The sequence below is a fragment of the Tigriopus californicus genome, chromosome 10 (genome assembly GCF_007210705.1).
Source record: "Tigriopus californicus strain San Diego chromosome 10, Tcal_SD_v2.1, whole genome shotgun sequence".
NCBI lineage: Eukaryota > Metazoa > Arthropoda > Copepoda > Harpacticoida > Harpacticidae > Tigriopus > Tigriopus californicus.
Window position 1 is genome coordinate 7971272 of NC_081449.1, and position 15316 is coordinate 7986587.

At 47.5% G+C, this 15316-nt stretch overlaps 4 protein-coding genes across 5 annotated transcripts; 1 reads left to right on the forward strand and 3 right to left on the reverse strand.

The window, feature by feature from the left end:
* The first annotated feature begins 1293 nt into the window (after positions 1-1293).
* LOC131889637 (cyclin-dependent kinase 10-like) lies at positions 1294-2982 on the forward strand. Its single transcript, XM_059238778.1, has 2 exons — positions 1294-1801; positions 1871-2982. The coding sequence occupies exons 1-2, from the start codon at positions 1564-1566 to the stop codon at positions 2863-2865; spliced, it is 1233 nt and encodes a 410-aa protein (XP_059094761.1). The 5' UTR covers positions 1294-1563; the 3' UTR covers positions 2866-2982.
* A 645-nt stretch (positions 2983-3627) lies between these two features.
* Positions 3628-6225, reverse strand: LOC131889638 (homeobox protein extradenticle-like). 2 transcript variants are annotated; one of them, XM_059238781.1, is made up of 4 exons: positions 5437-6225; positions 5108-5355; positions 4829-5029; positions 3628-4745 (listed from the first exon to the last, which is right to left on the reverse strand). In XM_059238781.1, exons 1-4 carry the CDS (start codon positions 5852-5854, stop codon positions 4539-4541), a joined length of 1074 nt encoding a protein of 357 aa, XP_059094764.1. In that variant the 5' UTR covers positions 5855-6225; the 3' UTR covers positions 3628-4538. The 2 variants fall into 2 exon arrangements, with proteins under 2 accessions (XP_059094764.1, XP_059094763.1); XM_059238780.1 differs by having other exon boundaries at positions 5108-5361; positions 5437-6222.
* A 2911-nt stretch (positions 6226-9136) lies between these two features.
* LOC131889634 (chitobiosyldiphosphodolichol beta-mannosyltransferase-like) lies at positions 9137-14509 on the reverse strand. The gene is made up of 2 exons (XM_059238775.1): positions 14099-14509; positions 9137-10483 (listed from the first exon to the last, which is right to left on the reverse strand). Exon 2 carries the CDS (start codon positions 10481-10483, stop codon positions 9161-9163), a length of 1323 nt encoding a protein of 440 aa, XP_059094758.1. The 5' UTR covers positions 14099-14509; the 3' UTR covers positions 9137-9160.
* LOC131889631 (transmembrane and coiled-coil domains protein 2-like) lies at positions 10483-14105 on the reverse strand. The gene has a single exon (XM_059238770.1). It carries the CDS (start codon positions 12993-12995, stop codon positions 11274-11276), a length of 1722 nt encoding a protein of 573 aa, XP_059094753.1. The 5' UTR covers positions 12996-14105; the 3' UTR covers positions 10483-11273.
* Positions 14510-15316: the final 807 nt, after the last annotated feature.

Here is a 15316-nt window from a genome sequence, read left to right on the forward strand (position 1 = left end):
GCCCGACGGACCCGTGGGGGCCAACGTCAATTGCTTGAAGTGGGCAAATATTTACAGAGACGCGCCCTGGATCCACCCAAATATTGGTTGGAGGACAAGGAGAAGACTCGACACCGCAAGAAAATGGCCCAGACGGCCGCCCACCAAGGCCAGAAGAAGTTCAAACTGGTGGCCCTGAGCCAGGAGCAGGAGAACGCGTTGCGTGCCATAATCGAAAATCAGCCCGTGGACTCGGGTTCCGAAGATGAAGCCCATGATGCCACCGATGCTAGTGCGCGACGGGGGGTGGCAGCCACCCCTCGAAAAACGCCCACCCCTATGACCCCGCCCTTACCTCGTACGCCCTTGGCCACGCCTTCGTCCTTTTTTAGCCCGCAGGTGGCTTCGAGTACCCGAAAAAAGGGGTCAAACCGCCGCCGCTCCAATCTGCTCAAACTCGGCGTCCCGGTTTTGGGTGAGCCTAATCAGTCCCACGGCTCACCCACCTTATGGCCACCGGTGTTTTCGCATCATATCAGTTCCTCGCAATCGAGCCAGTCGACCGACCCGGGCTTTGTCATACCCAATGAAGAAATTCGTCGCCAAATTGAAGAGGCCGATTCTTTCTTTGGTATGATTCCCGGGACGGAAACGCCTCGATCGGAAATCAAGTCGGGCCTTGGAATCGGTCGCTCGCCATCAAGTTCACCTCCGCCTAATTCCACCTCGGGCATGGCGTCATCAGGCACGTCGGGCACGGCTCAAGCGGGCCCTCAAAAAGGTCGTCGGGCCACGATCAGCGTGAAAGTACGGCGGAGCTCACGCTTGTTCAAAGGAGCCGAACACTTGAACGTGGTGGGTTCGATTTTTCAGGTGGCAGAAATCGAGGAGAAACCCACTCGAATAGGACGTACTTTGCCGTTAGTTCCGCCCCATTTGATCTCATGGCCCCATGTGGATCCGACCCCAGAGCCGCGGATGTAATCCCTGACCTCAAGCCGGTCTGGTCAATGAAATAAGCAACTCGGTTTTGTTTCGGACAATCCACAACGGGCGTATTAATAATCCCTTTTGAAAGGAAATAAACCTATATTAACAAAAACAAGACAATGCGTTTCCTAGATAGTTGCTCGTTGCTCATCACAAATAAGGAGAGTTTGATTCTTGAAACCTAACTATGACTAAGGTCCTAGTAATACCTATCGCCCGGAGGCCGTTTGATTGGACAGAAAGGTAGATAGAGGACCGATCAACCAATTCTATTCTCATTCTCAGTCACCCTCTTTCGGCGCTGACTCAGAACATGATCTTATGCGCAAACAAACATTCCAGGAGAGTTGACTGGGTGGGCCCGATCGGGCGTGTATACGGCTACTCTATATTTATAACAATGAACTAGTCGGGTTGTGTACGTAACATATGGCCCTTGTCGGCGATGATCCGAAATTGTTGAGGACACTCATCCCACCGCCCCCATCAGCCCATCAGCCCATCAGCTAACTAGTTTCTGGGTGTAGTGGGGTGAAGGGGAGTGAAGTGTACACGTAGTGCAGTGTGCGGTGGGCGAGTCAGGGGCTCTCCGTCATGGAATTTGTATCCAGCTCCACGGTCCAATCGGGGCCAGCCTCGTCCATGGAGGCGTCCGTATCGGGCTTGAGTGTGAAGCCGGTGATTTTGTTCAACTTGCGGACCGGCAAACCCTTTCAGGTCCCCGAAAAGGACCTCTATGGGACGTGTCGATCCGTGGCCGAATTTGAGAAACTCAACCGAGTGGGCGAAGGCACTTACGGCATCGTGTACCGGGCCTTGGACACCCGATCAGGTTAATAACGGGGATGGCATTGATGTTTCAACGTTGAACCATGTGCATGCATCTGTTTATTCATTACAGGTGAGATCGTGGCCTTGAAACGCATGCGCATGATTGAGGAGAAAGATGGCATGCCGGTGTCGGGATTGCGGGAGATCTCCATCCTGTTGAAATGTGATCATACCAATATCGTCAAATTGCGTGAAATCGCCGTAGGTCGAAATCTAGACAGCATCTTTCTCGTGATGAATTATTGCGAACAGGATTTGGCCTCGCTTTTAGACAACATGCAGACGCCCTTTTCCGAGGCTCAGGTCAAGTGCATCATGCTCCAAGTGATCAGAGGTTTGCGGTATCTCCACAGCCGATTCATCGTTCACCGGGATCTTAAAGTGTCCAACTTACTTATGACCGACAAGGGCTGTGTCAAAGTGGCCGATTTCGGTCTGGCTCGCTGGTTCGGGATCCCATCGAAGCCCATGACCCCCAAGGTGGTCACACTCTGGTATCGGGCCCCGGAATTGTTGCTCAACTCGAATACCCACACGACAGCCATTGATATGTGGTCTTGCGGGTGCATTTTTGGCGAATTGCTCGCTCACAAACCGCTGCTAGCCGGGCGGTCCGAGATTCATCAGCTGGAATTGATCATTGACTTGCTGGGCACGCCCAACGATCTTATTTGGCCCGATTTCTCCACCCTACCCATCTTACAAGAATTCACGCTGAAGCAACAACCTTACAACAATCTCAAACAGAAGTTCTCATGGCTCAGTGCGGCTGGGCTAAGGCTGCTCAACTTTATGTTCATGTACGATCCCCTAAAACGTGCCACGGCCGATGAGTGCCTCCAGTCGGGTTACTTCCAAGAGTCACCCCTACCATGCGATCCGAATCTAATGCCGTCATTCCCGCAACATCGAAACTTGTCTAGCAAGGCGTCGATACCGGACGTACCGAGTGAAATGGCCAAATCTGGGGCACCATCCATGATTCCCTCGTTTCAGAATCCAGTAGATTCGCGTTCTAATCGAGGCCGGTCCTCGCGTGCGTTTGACCAATTTCTTCGGAAATGAAGTTGCAAGTTGACGGGTGAAAGGACTTGCGTACGATGGTAGAAAATGAGTCGTATGTTGGTTGTTAAGTAGTCAAAAAAAAGAAGAATACATTCGATATTGAGTTTCGTTTTTCAATTCAGATCTATTGAGAAGAATACTAAGCTTGGTTGATAAAGTTTTTGATTGATAATGAAAAAAGAAAAATCGTATTTACAGCTGAATTGGACGCTGGGATGGGAAATCAATCTTAGTTGATAAGGTGCGTGACACTTCAATCTTTCTTAATCTTTTCCCTTCTCCACCTTGGACAGCAAAAACGCAACATGAATCACGTCTGTCATACTCTTGAACATTCAATGTTCGAATTTTCATCCATGGGTAAATTAGCCAAGTTTTTATCGTATCCTTTAGGGTTGCAAATTGTTGGTAAGTGGTACGGTGCAATCGAAAGCTTACACTCCTGATTAAGAAGGAAAGAATAGTCACATGCCTGTGGAAATGTGAAAAATCTAAGTTTTCGTGCTTGGAGCGGTTGAAGGTGGTTTCTCAGAGTTCTCTCGAAGGGAACACTCGATGGAGAGCGCGCAGTTCATCCCAAAGAACTCGTGTGCCGTGACTCCATTGGACTTACAGAGTATGAACAGGGGAAGGTGGTCCGGACTCCTGGAGTCCAATATTTGTGGATGGTTTGTATGAATAAATGATGTTAAAGGCAATTGTAGCGAGACAATAAGGACATCATTAGTATTGGCAACAACAGTTGTGGGCAATGGAAAGGCGTCGTGTCATGATTTTTTTAATACTGGAATGTGGAAAACTATACAGAACAATTTAAATCCGAACTTCTTGGCGGCCATTCGGATAGGGATTGAATCTTTCCAAGTTTGATTCGAAAGTTTCACTTGTACTTTAGGCAAGGACAACACTCTTGCCTTTAGGGGAGCACTCCAGACGAGCCTGGGCGACGAGAAAGATAAGAAGGATGAAGAGAAGCAGTCCTCTTCAACCAAACTATTTTTACATTCTATGTTTGTATGTATGGTAGGGCAACATCTCCGAGGTTCAACTTTGAGGAACGCACAGACAAGAGAGCAAAGGACACAAGGAGACACGCACGCACTAATATGAGATAATGGAAAGGTTGAAGAATGAGGAAGAGAGAGCTGGAGAGGGAGAGCTGGAGGGGGTTGGTGGTCAGGGCAGCAGTGGCTCAATTGAGCCAAATCGTTGTACAGATGTAATTGTTGGGCGGAGCATTCTACGCTCTGCTAGTGGAGCGAAAAAGAATTCATCCCCGATATCGAGCGACCCATAATAACCTAAATGCAGCTAGGACCGTATTACAGAACATTGTAGTATCAGTAGTAGCAAATGTCTACGACACGTTTTGTTCGGCTCGTTGTTCTTTTACATTTTTATGAAGTATGTAGCTAGGAAGGAGAGGAAATTCGATGCAATTGCTTTTGAAAGACGCCGAACTAGAGGTTGAATCCCAATTGGAACAAAGAAAGTTTCTAGCGAGGCAAAGAAGGAGGAAAAGACAGAATGTAAGGTTGGTGTCAGGTGGGCTCTCGGAGCGAAGGTTGAAATCAGGACGTTTTTGTCTTGTCACCGGCACGTCACACGGAGACTGAAGAGTGCTCCAGTGGTTCAAGCTGAATGATGTTGGAAATTGCTAGTAGGATCCGGTATTAAAACCCAGCTTGAAAGCCGCCACCACCGTCACTCCCTCCGGCTCCAGATCCGCTGCCAGGGAAAGGGGATCCACCCCAAGGCGATCCGGCCCCAGGATTGGCGGCAGCAGCGGCGGCTTTAGCCGCATACATATTAGCCTCCTCCTGGGCTTTGACAATGTTCTTCTTGTAACGGATGCGCTTGTTGCCGAACCAATTGCTCACCTATTCCACGAGTAGAGAGGGCACCAAGACATGATGACGGTTATAGGTGGAGGTTAGGTTAATCGGAATATCATCTACTGTACCTGAGACACCGTGATCCCACATTTGCGGGCAAGTTCTTCTTTGACCTCTTCCGAGGGGTATGGGTTGGCCAAGTTCGAGTAGAAATACTCGTTGAGGATTTCAGACGACTTTTTGCTGAAATTCCGCCTCTTGCGTCGGGCATCCAAGAAGCGAGACCGCAGAATCATGACGGCCTCACATGTGCTCTGTTTCAGTTGGATCTAAAATATGTCCAAAAAAATTGGAAGACCTGAACAAGAACGGCTCCAAGCTAATTCGCGCCAAAAATATTAACTTACCTGAATTGCACTAAATTTCTTGTTTATGATTTGAACCATGCGCTCAATCTCCTTGGGAGTGATGGGCCGAGTTCTTGACTGCTCGCGTAAGAGATTCATGACGTGAGTAGTGAACTCATTGCACCCTTGATCGTATTTCTCCACTTCTTGCTGGTAAATTTGGCGGATTTGAGCAAGTTTGTTCTTGTAATCAGTGTGCTCGATGGCGGTGCTGTCCTGTCCGGGGATCTGCGCCGCCGCACTTTTATCTGGGCCTAAAAAAGGAAAGGTGCATCACCCTCTCTTACAGAACATTCAATTTGCTCGGTGAGTCGAGACCAAGTTCTCACCTCCATTGCCCATGATGCCCTCGGCCACCAACATGTTGTCGAGTCGCATGAGCTGCGGATCCGGCGGGTTGTCGTCTTGCACATTGCGGAGACTGAGCACAGTGCGCTCTTTGATCTCGCACAACACCGAGAACAAGGCCGATTTCATCCGATGACAATTCAGCGTGTGTTTCCGCGCCTGAGCCTCATCCAACGACTGATCCGTGATGTTCAAGATCTGATCCAGAATTTGGTTGATGTCCGTGTACTGAGGTTGGCCGCCACCTCCGGCCCCATTCTGACCGTCATTCCCACCGTTTGACGGGTCACCGTGCGGCGAACCCGCTTGATCAGCCGAGCCTGGAGGCGGGGAAGCCGCATCCATGCCGGAATAACCCGCACTGAGCGGCTGGTAGCCCCCACTACTCAAGGGATGCATGGTCTCACTCAACACGCCCCCTCCAAATGCACACAAAGGGCCACCAACCTCGCAGAAAACTGCCACAGATCAACCCAAAGGTGCCAAAAAAAGGTGCCCACCCCGTTCCTCTTGGCTCCTCTTGGCTCCTCTTGACGGCCAAGGCTAAAAGACCAATCAACCGACCGACCCACCAACCGATGGATGGCACGATGGATTGAGCGGGATGGATTCCACGGGCCTAAAAGCGGAACAACAACCGACACGGGTGCCAAAAAACCGAGAATGGGATCGGATCGCTCGACGGTCTACAGGTCGACCGACGGATGGTTGGGATGTCGGTCCTGGTGCTGCTGTGCTAGTCGTGTTGGTTAGCCTTGTTGGTGGTGGTGGTGGTTGCCGTTCCCTGTCCTCTTTTGAGGCAGAAACAAGCTGCCACAGTTATGCCTGACCCACCGGGCGAAAGACTGGCGAACGCCTCTCAGCCCAAGCAGCTAGCCCAATCAGGCCCACTGGGTATCAGCCATCGCCGGTCCGCTAGAGTTGGCCGCTCGCTTTCTGCCTCCGAGACTGGTCGGCGCATCCATCCCATCCATGTCCGCTCACTCATAGACTAGCTTCAGACCCGACTCGGCCAGGGAAAGAAGCGCATTCAGGCTAAGGCCGCTGACAGGGCAGGTAGAAATCTTAGTAGAGCAGCCAGGGACGGCGGGTGGGTCCGACCAGTCTTAGGGCTGCCAATTTTATGAAATTGGTGGATTGTGCGCCCTGCCCGTGGTTTTATTTATGTCAATACCTTTATTTTGAAATAGAAGTGAATACGATTCTCGCGGATTGAATTCAATACCAGGCTCTCCGATGACCATATGATTAGGTTTGATGGAATAACGAATACAATTGGGTCGATCCATGTGGCACCGCTGAATAGATACATGCTGCAGGCTGCTACTTGTGACGTTGCTCTCCCTTTTTGTCCGACTATCTCTTGGGGAAGCTGGCTCCCTCCAGGTCTCCAAAAAAGAAAATTCCGCTGGGCTTACTCCGCTCGCACTAGGACTGTCCTAAGATTCTCTAGCAGGCTTCAGCTCAGACCAATTCACCCTTTACCTCTGGAATCTCAGGCTAGGTTGGCTGAAAACAAAAGCGACTCTAACATCAAAGACTGAAATAATTTGTTGTCCATCGAAGATGTACTAAATCAAGTTCAGAATATCTAGGCAATATGGAACAAAAACGCAACACTTTTTCTTTTTCTTTGTCTTTATTTTGTCTAGTACACAAGGTGGATTGAGTTCATGGCTCCCTCAATTTCTTCAACATCTTTAATTAAGAACAAATTGCATTAATTTCATTTTTTAGGTTTTTGAGCTAAAATCGCGTTAAAGTTTGAATCTCACAACCCTCAAGTCGTATTTTTGTCCTCCAGGTTTCGTGATTTAATTCCACTTAACGACGACTTAAATGGCAACCAGAAGATGATGTAAATATGAGGGCAACATTAACAAAACCATATTTATCTCTTGTTTTTGATCAATGTTTTGTATTTAGGTGAGGCATTTCAAGCATTTCAAGCTTTTTTTGAAGCTAAAATAAAAATACTTAATTTTAGGATTTTCAAGTATTTTCTGCCCCATTAGAAATTCCTTCAAAGTCGATTTTTCCATCGCTGGTTGCAAAGCTTTCGTCACGTCGGACTAGTTCAATGCATGTGATTCAAAGTGGTTTCACCCAAAATGTCTACAATAGTTCTCTCTTCACTCTATACCAGAGCAGTAGTAACGAAATTACAAGAATTCGTTCCTTTTTTCGAAAAAGGAACTGTAATCCTATAACATTTTCAAATGATGTTATTGGGAAAAACCAAAAAGCCCCAAAATTACGCGTTACTCGTTCCTTTTTCACGCTCCAGAGTGGCATCTAATTTTTCGTTTCTCCTTTGACAACTGACGAAACTTGGAAGCTTTTTGGCTACCTTAACAGAAAGTTCCATTTTTCATATTTTCATGTATCCTAACAAAAGAAGCTCAGGCTGAAAATTGTGCTTGCTTTTAACAACAATGAATGTGTTTGTGGTTTCAAATCTTGGTACATTAGCACTACTGATAGGAAAAGGGCAAGTGGGGCAAGTGGCAAGTCATCACAGACACATAAGTACTATTTGTTTACAAGCAAAGCTTGACCAAGTACTAAAACTTGGGCAAACTTAACCCAAGCAGAGATCCGCTGCTAAAGTTGGGGAGCCAGATGGCTAGGTCAGGAAAACCGCAAAATGGAGATTTTTTTGTTTGTAGCTAAAGTCAGATTGCCAAAAACAACTCAGTCGCTGAACCAAATCCACGTGGCAACGGCACTGTTGGTGCTTATTACTGTTTAAGCATGGTGAGCTTCAATAAATGGTGAAAAAGGAAAGCATTTTCATGTTTGGTACATTTGGACATGCTTTTTGTTCCGTCAACAAGCTGATTTCTTGAATTTCCCCCGCCTTCGAAAAAGGTAGCTCAATCAGAAGAATTGCTGAGGTTCCGAATTCAATTTTTTGTTCTCATCATTCTTTCTTAGTGCACCTCATCTATTAGAAAAAACTTTAAAAAAACTGTGCATTACATACCACGTTTACATGGTCGCTCATAGTTCGGTGAGAACAAATGAATTACCGCCCTCCTTATTGACCTTTCAAATGCTCTTTTACGCTTCAAAATTAGTATATCTTGTTTCATGTCGCGAAAAAATAACCACAACCCAGACTATTGAAATTGAATATCCTTGACCTGCCTAACCTGAGCTAAACACCCAAGAAAAAACTTATACTTTCCCTTGAACTCAAATCTTTAGAACTTACTAACATTGGTCTCTTGAGTGAAGCAATGGGCCAAACTATGTTGATCTCAAGAGAAATGTTCAGTTTGCTTCATTCAAGAGACCATTGTTAATAAGTTCTAAAGACTAGAGTCTTTAAGCATGTGACTTCAAGGTTAAAATCAACCGGGAGGAGAAGTGGTGCCGTAGTTAGCGCAATTTCCTAGTAGGTTCGAATCTCCTCCTCGACCTTTCTCAAGGAAACTTTTAGACGCTAGCTACGCAGACGGAGAAGCAAGAATGATACCGGACATACAACTGGCTCTCATAATTTGAATATGGATGATGTGATGGATGGCTTTGCTTGCCGGGTGAGGTGCACCCTCCGACTCTAACACCATAGACCATAACATTTTCATTTTATGATCTGTGCCTGGCACCCCAAACCAATAAACCCGGCTCCTTGCCCTCGCTGAAGCTGGAAAAACCCAAGAGGAACGTCAAAAATGTCTTGCGATGTAATCGTGTAATTCAAGAGCTCAACTGTTTGAACAGAGGCAGAGCTTTCATTTTCCAATAGTTATCCCATCTTAGGGATTGGAATTGGACCAAGTTGTTTTTGAACTTAGCTCTGCGCTCGCTTCCATCATTGGGAAAGCCTTGAAACCAAGAAATGATTTGATGGGCAAGCTCCTCGCTGTCCGTGAATACTAATCCATTGTAATCATGGAGGACTAGCTCGGGCAGAGCTGGAAAGGCAAAGGCACAAACAGGCAATCCACAGCCAAACATATCCACCACTTTCATGGGCAGATCTAGCCCCGAAGAAGACGTGTGTAGACACACTCCTAAATCCGCAGTGGCCAATATCTTGGGATAATCCTCCGGTTCTAACCACGGCATGATCACTTGGACAAATCGCCAGTTCTGGGCCTTGATAAGTGTCTGGTAATACTCTTTCATGGGACCTTTCCCAGTGATGACGCAAACAAGCTTTGGTAGAGGTCGTAACCCTTCCTGGCATGCGATGTTGTAAGCATTTAGAGCTTCAAAGAGGATGGAAAAATCCTCATCCGGAGTCCAAGAGGTGCTTGACACGAGCAAACCCGGTCGATCTTCTCGCAATTCGATTCGGGTCCTGGAAAACTGTTCAGTCAAGGCTGTTCCAAATGCGTCGTCGTTCGATCCTAGCTCGTTGTAATCCACGGCCAATTTAGACAGTAACTCGTGCTTTTCAATTATACTAATGGGTTTGAAATGGTCGGGGGCTCGGTCATAAAGCGTTAGGGCCTTGGTGCCTTGCCAGTTCTGTTCCAGATCGTTTCTCATGGCATCAGTCACGCAAAACGCTCCGTCCGCCAATGGCCCAAAGAAACGCTCGATGCCTTTGGCAAGCTTCAACAGCGGATGATTTTCAGCCAAGGACATGGCCAAAATGGAATGACCGTAGTTATGCCAATCAATGACCAATTTGCTTCCAAGTAGCTTGCTGTAAAAGTAGCAGACTGGTAGACATGGAATGGTGGGGGGATTTTGAAGCAGAATCACATGGGGAGCAAAAAAGAGCGGCAGTGCCATACATAACATCAAGGATTGCCATATCACTTTGAGAGCAAACACCACCACTTGAGGAATCGATCCCGTCCTTGGTAAAGGGAAGGGCTTCATGTGGATGATTGACACGTTGGCATTTGATCTCACCCCAGTGGGTACGTTTGAGCCAGGATAACCAATGAGTCGGACATTGAAGCCCTGATTAGCCAGAGACACGGCATGATTGCACATGCGAGGGCTTCGACCCAAATCTCCCAAGACAATTACACACACGCGCTTGGGAGAGGCCGCTGTCGGCATCTGAAAGAGAGAAAGCAAAAGCGTCTCACCTTGAGAATGAAAAATATATTTCCTTTTCCTTCTTGAAGCAAAAAAATGGTGGTTTCTGTTTGTATTCTGGTTTTGTTTTGGTATTTGCCAGTTTCATTCGTAACAGATACTTTGTCTGCTCTTGACGCAAAACTTAATTAAGGTATGACTGGGAGAACACTCCATGAACAAGAGGGGTAACATGTCTAAAGCACTATCGGAGATTCCAATAAGCGTAGCAAACGGAAACTTGCTTTGAGAAGGCTCCCAAAACATCATCAACGCTCAGATCTAGGGTAGGGTGCATCTATGCACGGCAATTTGTTTCGTGGCAAGCTCTCGGGCAAAGTGAGACATTGCATCAAACAAAGTCGAAGCAAGCAAATCGGAGGAATTTGGATCAGGATGATATGTCAATTGGCATTGCGAAACAGATGCAAGGAAAGCATATTAACTCAATATTATATGATTGCACGAATGGCAGAGGCTCTCGTCACTAGAGCATTGATGGGGACACTTTGTGAGACAGACATGATGTCGGGAGGGTAGTTCGTCGTCTTCTTAAGTCTCTTCTTCATCATCTTCTCTTCTTCTTCTTCTTCTTCTTTTCGGTCCTAAAGTTGACGGGTGTGGCGAGTATCACTTGGAAGTTGATTCACTTTCTTGATGCTACCTCAATCCTCTCACAAAATTGGACGATGGAACTGAGATATATGTAAGATATCTGACAATATGAACCGTTACAAATATCAAGAGATGGCAGAATGAATGGTCGTCGAACCTAATTCAAACTGGTGACTCTGTACTTATGATACAACTCGGTCAAGGATTCTTGTTGGTAATAGGCATATATGGACAAAACCACCACCAGGCAAGTGGTAAACATTCGTGAAGTGGTTCGTAGGAATGGCTTGGCCAAGCTCATACTTGTGCCCATAATAAAGAGAAGAATGTGAATCACAGTAATCACGGCGGTCAGGAGCTTCATCATGATGGCTCGGGCATCGGTATTGTCCAGACCCTCAATATTTAGGTATTGCTGCTGATTTTGTTGATGCTCCAAACTTGTTACTTTTGTTTCGAGACTCTGGAGATGCTCCTTAATATCCAAGTGTCGCTCCTCACTCTGGTATTGGACTTTGTCTTCCATATCGTTCACCCCGGACTTAATGTTCTCAATCTCATGTTGGTGGAGCTCCGTCATGTCGTTCATTTGCTCCTCGAGCCGCTCAAAGCGATCCTTTTCTTGCAATTGATAATTGAGACGCTCGATTTCTTGCTTAAAAAACTGTCTCATTTCGTCGATTTCTTCGCGGAGATGATCAACCTCCTCCTTGTGCAACGTCAGCTCTTGCATCACAGTTTTCCAGTCGGCGGAGGTGTCGCTTGAGATCTGGTGATTGGCAGTCATATGTCGTTGAGGTGAGATTGCCACTGGGTCTTCATCCAACGGAAGTGGTCGGTCTTCGGAAGCCGTGGTCGCAATGCTCTCACTACGTTCGGACCTCCGTCCGTCGTCGGAAATGCACTTTCGTCGGCTATGGGATCCATCGCGGGAATTGGTTTCTCCCGAATACACGCCCCCTGAATTTTCTCGAGGTAACGAGGCACTACCGTGGTGAACACGAGTCTCTTTCTTGACCCGCGAGTCAGAATCACATTCTTTGGAGAGGGAGCTCAAGTTGTCGGCTGAGCCAAACTTATGGCGAAGGAGGTGAGCAAATTCTTTTGGTTTGGCCATAACTGTATTGGACATGCCAGAAATTCCATCTCGGATGTTGCCACGGACAGATCGGAAACCTTGGCCAAGCTTATGGCCTTGCTTGGCTTTGATACCGCCTTCCTGCAGATCAATCATCTTCCGCTGATAATCGTCCAATTTCTTTTGCAAATGCTGAATAGATTGGGCCGACTCTTGGTTTTTCTTTTCGAAGACTTTTTTGATGCGGCCCTGTTGAAGACCATCCGCATTGGAAGACAGCTTGAGGTACTCATTGACATTCTTATCACGACTGGTCTGTTGCTCCCGAATGAGGTCTTTGGTACGCTCAATTTTGTTCATGACCTGCTCAATAGCTTTTTGGGTTACAACCGGGTCCGGCGTTTGACTCACGGGATGGTCATGATCGGGATCGTCATAGAATAGACTGTTACCCAGACCGGAATTATCCGAGTGGGCCATAGGTGTTCGATGGAGTGAGTCATCGCCGTTGCTTTGTTTTCGCACAAAGTGCATAGGTGAATGCTCATGCGCGGTTTCTGAGCCACTTTCACTCGGAACTTTGGTGGTTTGGCTCGAGGATGAAGGAACGCTGAGGGCGTTCTCATCGGCCGAGCCACTCCGACCTCCAATGCTTCCCCTACCGCCCGAGGAGGTTGACGATCCCGACAGTGGGATGGCTTCACGATGAGTCTTCGCACTGGGAGGGAGACTTGTCAACCCCAAGGTGTTCGGGGTAGATTGAGGCGTGGTCATGACGGGAGATCGACCACGTTGCTTCATGATATGGCTGATACTGAAGATTGCAATTGTATACAAAAGAAAAAGCAGTACACGAGATATAAGATGTGAGTAATACTGGTGCAAGCAAACGAGTGACAGCCGTCAACGTATTATTGCTAACGCATTGGGGTGGGCTGTTCGATCATCTTATTCTGTTCATAGAGCCTAGGCGAGGATTCATGGGAAGACTTTGGACTAGTGTTAGCCGAGGCCATCTCGCGAAGAGACTCTTTCGTCAAAACTCGTTCTGAATCATTTTCAGTCAGGCACTAAAGAAGACAAGAGAAGCCGAGAGAAAAACCGAATTCAGGCGTGGGCTCACCACCCAGCGAGAATATCACTGAACAAACGTCGATGTTGGATAACGCGATCCGCACAGAGCATCCAAGAGGTTTTGAAATGTACTTTGTCTCTCCCAGGAGGCTCTAGAGGGAACTGCCAATGGCCTGTTCCCAGGATTTACACTTTATCGATGAAGTCGAATCTTTTTCACATCTGACTTGATGAGTAGGCCGCGTGAGTCTTGAACAGATTTCTAGATGAGAGCTCCCTTGAGCAGTGGCAATGTTGATCACTCTTTCTCTTTCTCTTTCTACCGCTGTGTCTGTTCCTTGTTTCTACCCAACCAAGAGCCCAACCAATCCAACCCACTCGCCCACCGTCCGCTCCACCCAGAGAGGATCAGTCGTTTCTTCGCAATTCTTTTTCGTTCTTTTTGGGTCAGAGGCCGCCTGCTCTTCTTCAGCTAGTGTGGTCGTATTGTAGGAGTGGGTCGTGGAAAGACCACGGCCTCGGCGACAAATACCACTACCAACAGCACAACCACCGGCCAAACACTCGGCTAGCGCGCCAACTAATTCTGCGTGGTCTTTGAATCCCACTCCTGGCGGGCCAACAATGACACGGATTCAATTCTCATTCCGGTCGACGACAAGAGCATTTCAAGCCTTTCCACCAGGCTCTGGTGGAACGAATGGGCCAACCGACCGACCGGGAACACAAGGGAACACCAAGATGAACTGGAACTGGCTAGGGAAAAAAGGTGGGGAAAAGGAGAGCACAATCACACATTAGGCAAGCCATGAACCCGACCCGACACCCACCCCCGAGACGGAATTTGAGGGCGATGATGTCCCACACAGCTCTGGCCCAAGAAAGGACCAAGAAAGAACCAAGAATGAGAGAGACACAGAGAGAGGCGAGAGAATGGAAGCAGCACGCCACTGGCTTAGAGTTCTTGGCCCCAGGAGAGAGCGTGGACAACGAGGAACCTACTGGATCCTGGTTAGGTTCGAATGGGTTCGAGAGAAATCAGAGCAGGGGGAAGCCGGAGCGGATTCAGGGTCAGCGAGGGTAGGTCCGTCCACACGATATCTTCGCCTGGTTTTAGGGGGTGTGACTGGCAAGTCTTCCCCATAGGTTCTCTGTCTGTCAGTCAGTGAGTAAGAGAACCAGCCACTCAGTCACTCTCTCACTTACTCACATACACACACAGACACACTGGCTGAGTCACTCTGTGGGTCGGTGGGTCGGGCCCCTTGATCAATGGAACGTGGAATCTTCCCCAGAACGCTGGGCTTCACCAGACCTTCTTCACGTACACACACACGCACACACACACACGCACATGTGGACAGATCGAGAGAGAGAGAGAAGAGAACAGGAATGAAAAAGAGATTGTGGGGAGGGAGCGGAGGGAGGGAGCCAGACCCATTTCAGGCAAACTGGGCCAAAGTTTGGCCTGTTTTTAAGTCATGTATGTCAGAAAGAAGAATATCTTTGTTTGGTTCCAAAGATCTTGAGTTAACAATAAGTCGATCAATCCAACCAAGCGCACCCTTTCCGTATAGGGCTTGTCAAGTGATCGCGTTCATGAACAACTGACGTAATTTCATGGAGTACAATCAAAGACAACATGCCTAGCCAAACCGCACAATGCATGCATTTCATTTTGACATTTATTTCATTTTACCTACTTATCTAAGCAAATAGCATTGTGGTATTGAGTCAATTTGATAGTGCGTTCATCAAATTCCGCCAAACCTGTTCATCTCATGACCAAGACTAGTTATCAGGGCTGCACCATTAGTCCTATCTATAAGAAAACGCAATTTTCAACATATGCCTGGCAGGCCTGATATCTTAACTAACAAATCGGACCAAAGTTTCTACGGACAGCCTAAAGGTAATTGCGGCTGAATTGGCTTTTTGTTATGACTAGTCTTGGTCGAGGGATGTCCATAATTTTCAGTGGTTTGTGGGTTGAGTAACGCACGCACCTCATTCAAAATCGTTCGTTTATAAAAATTCAATGAGCGGAT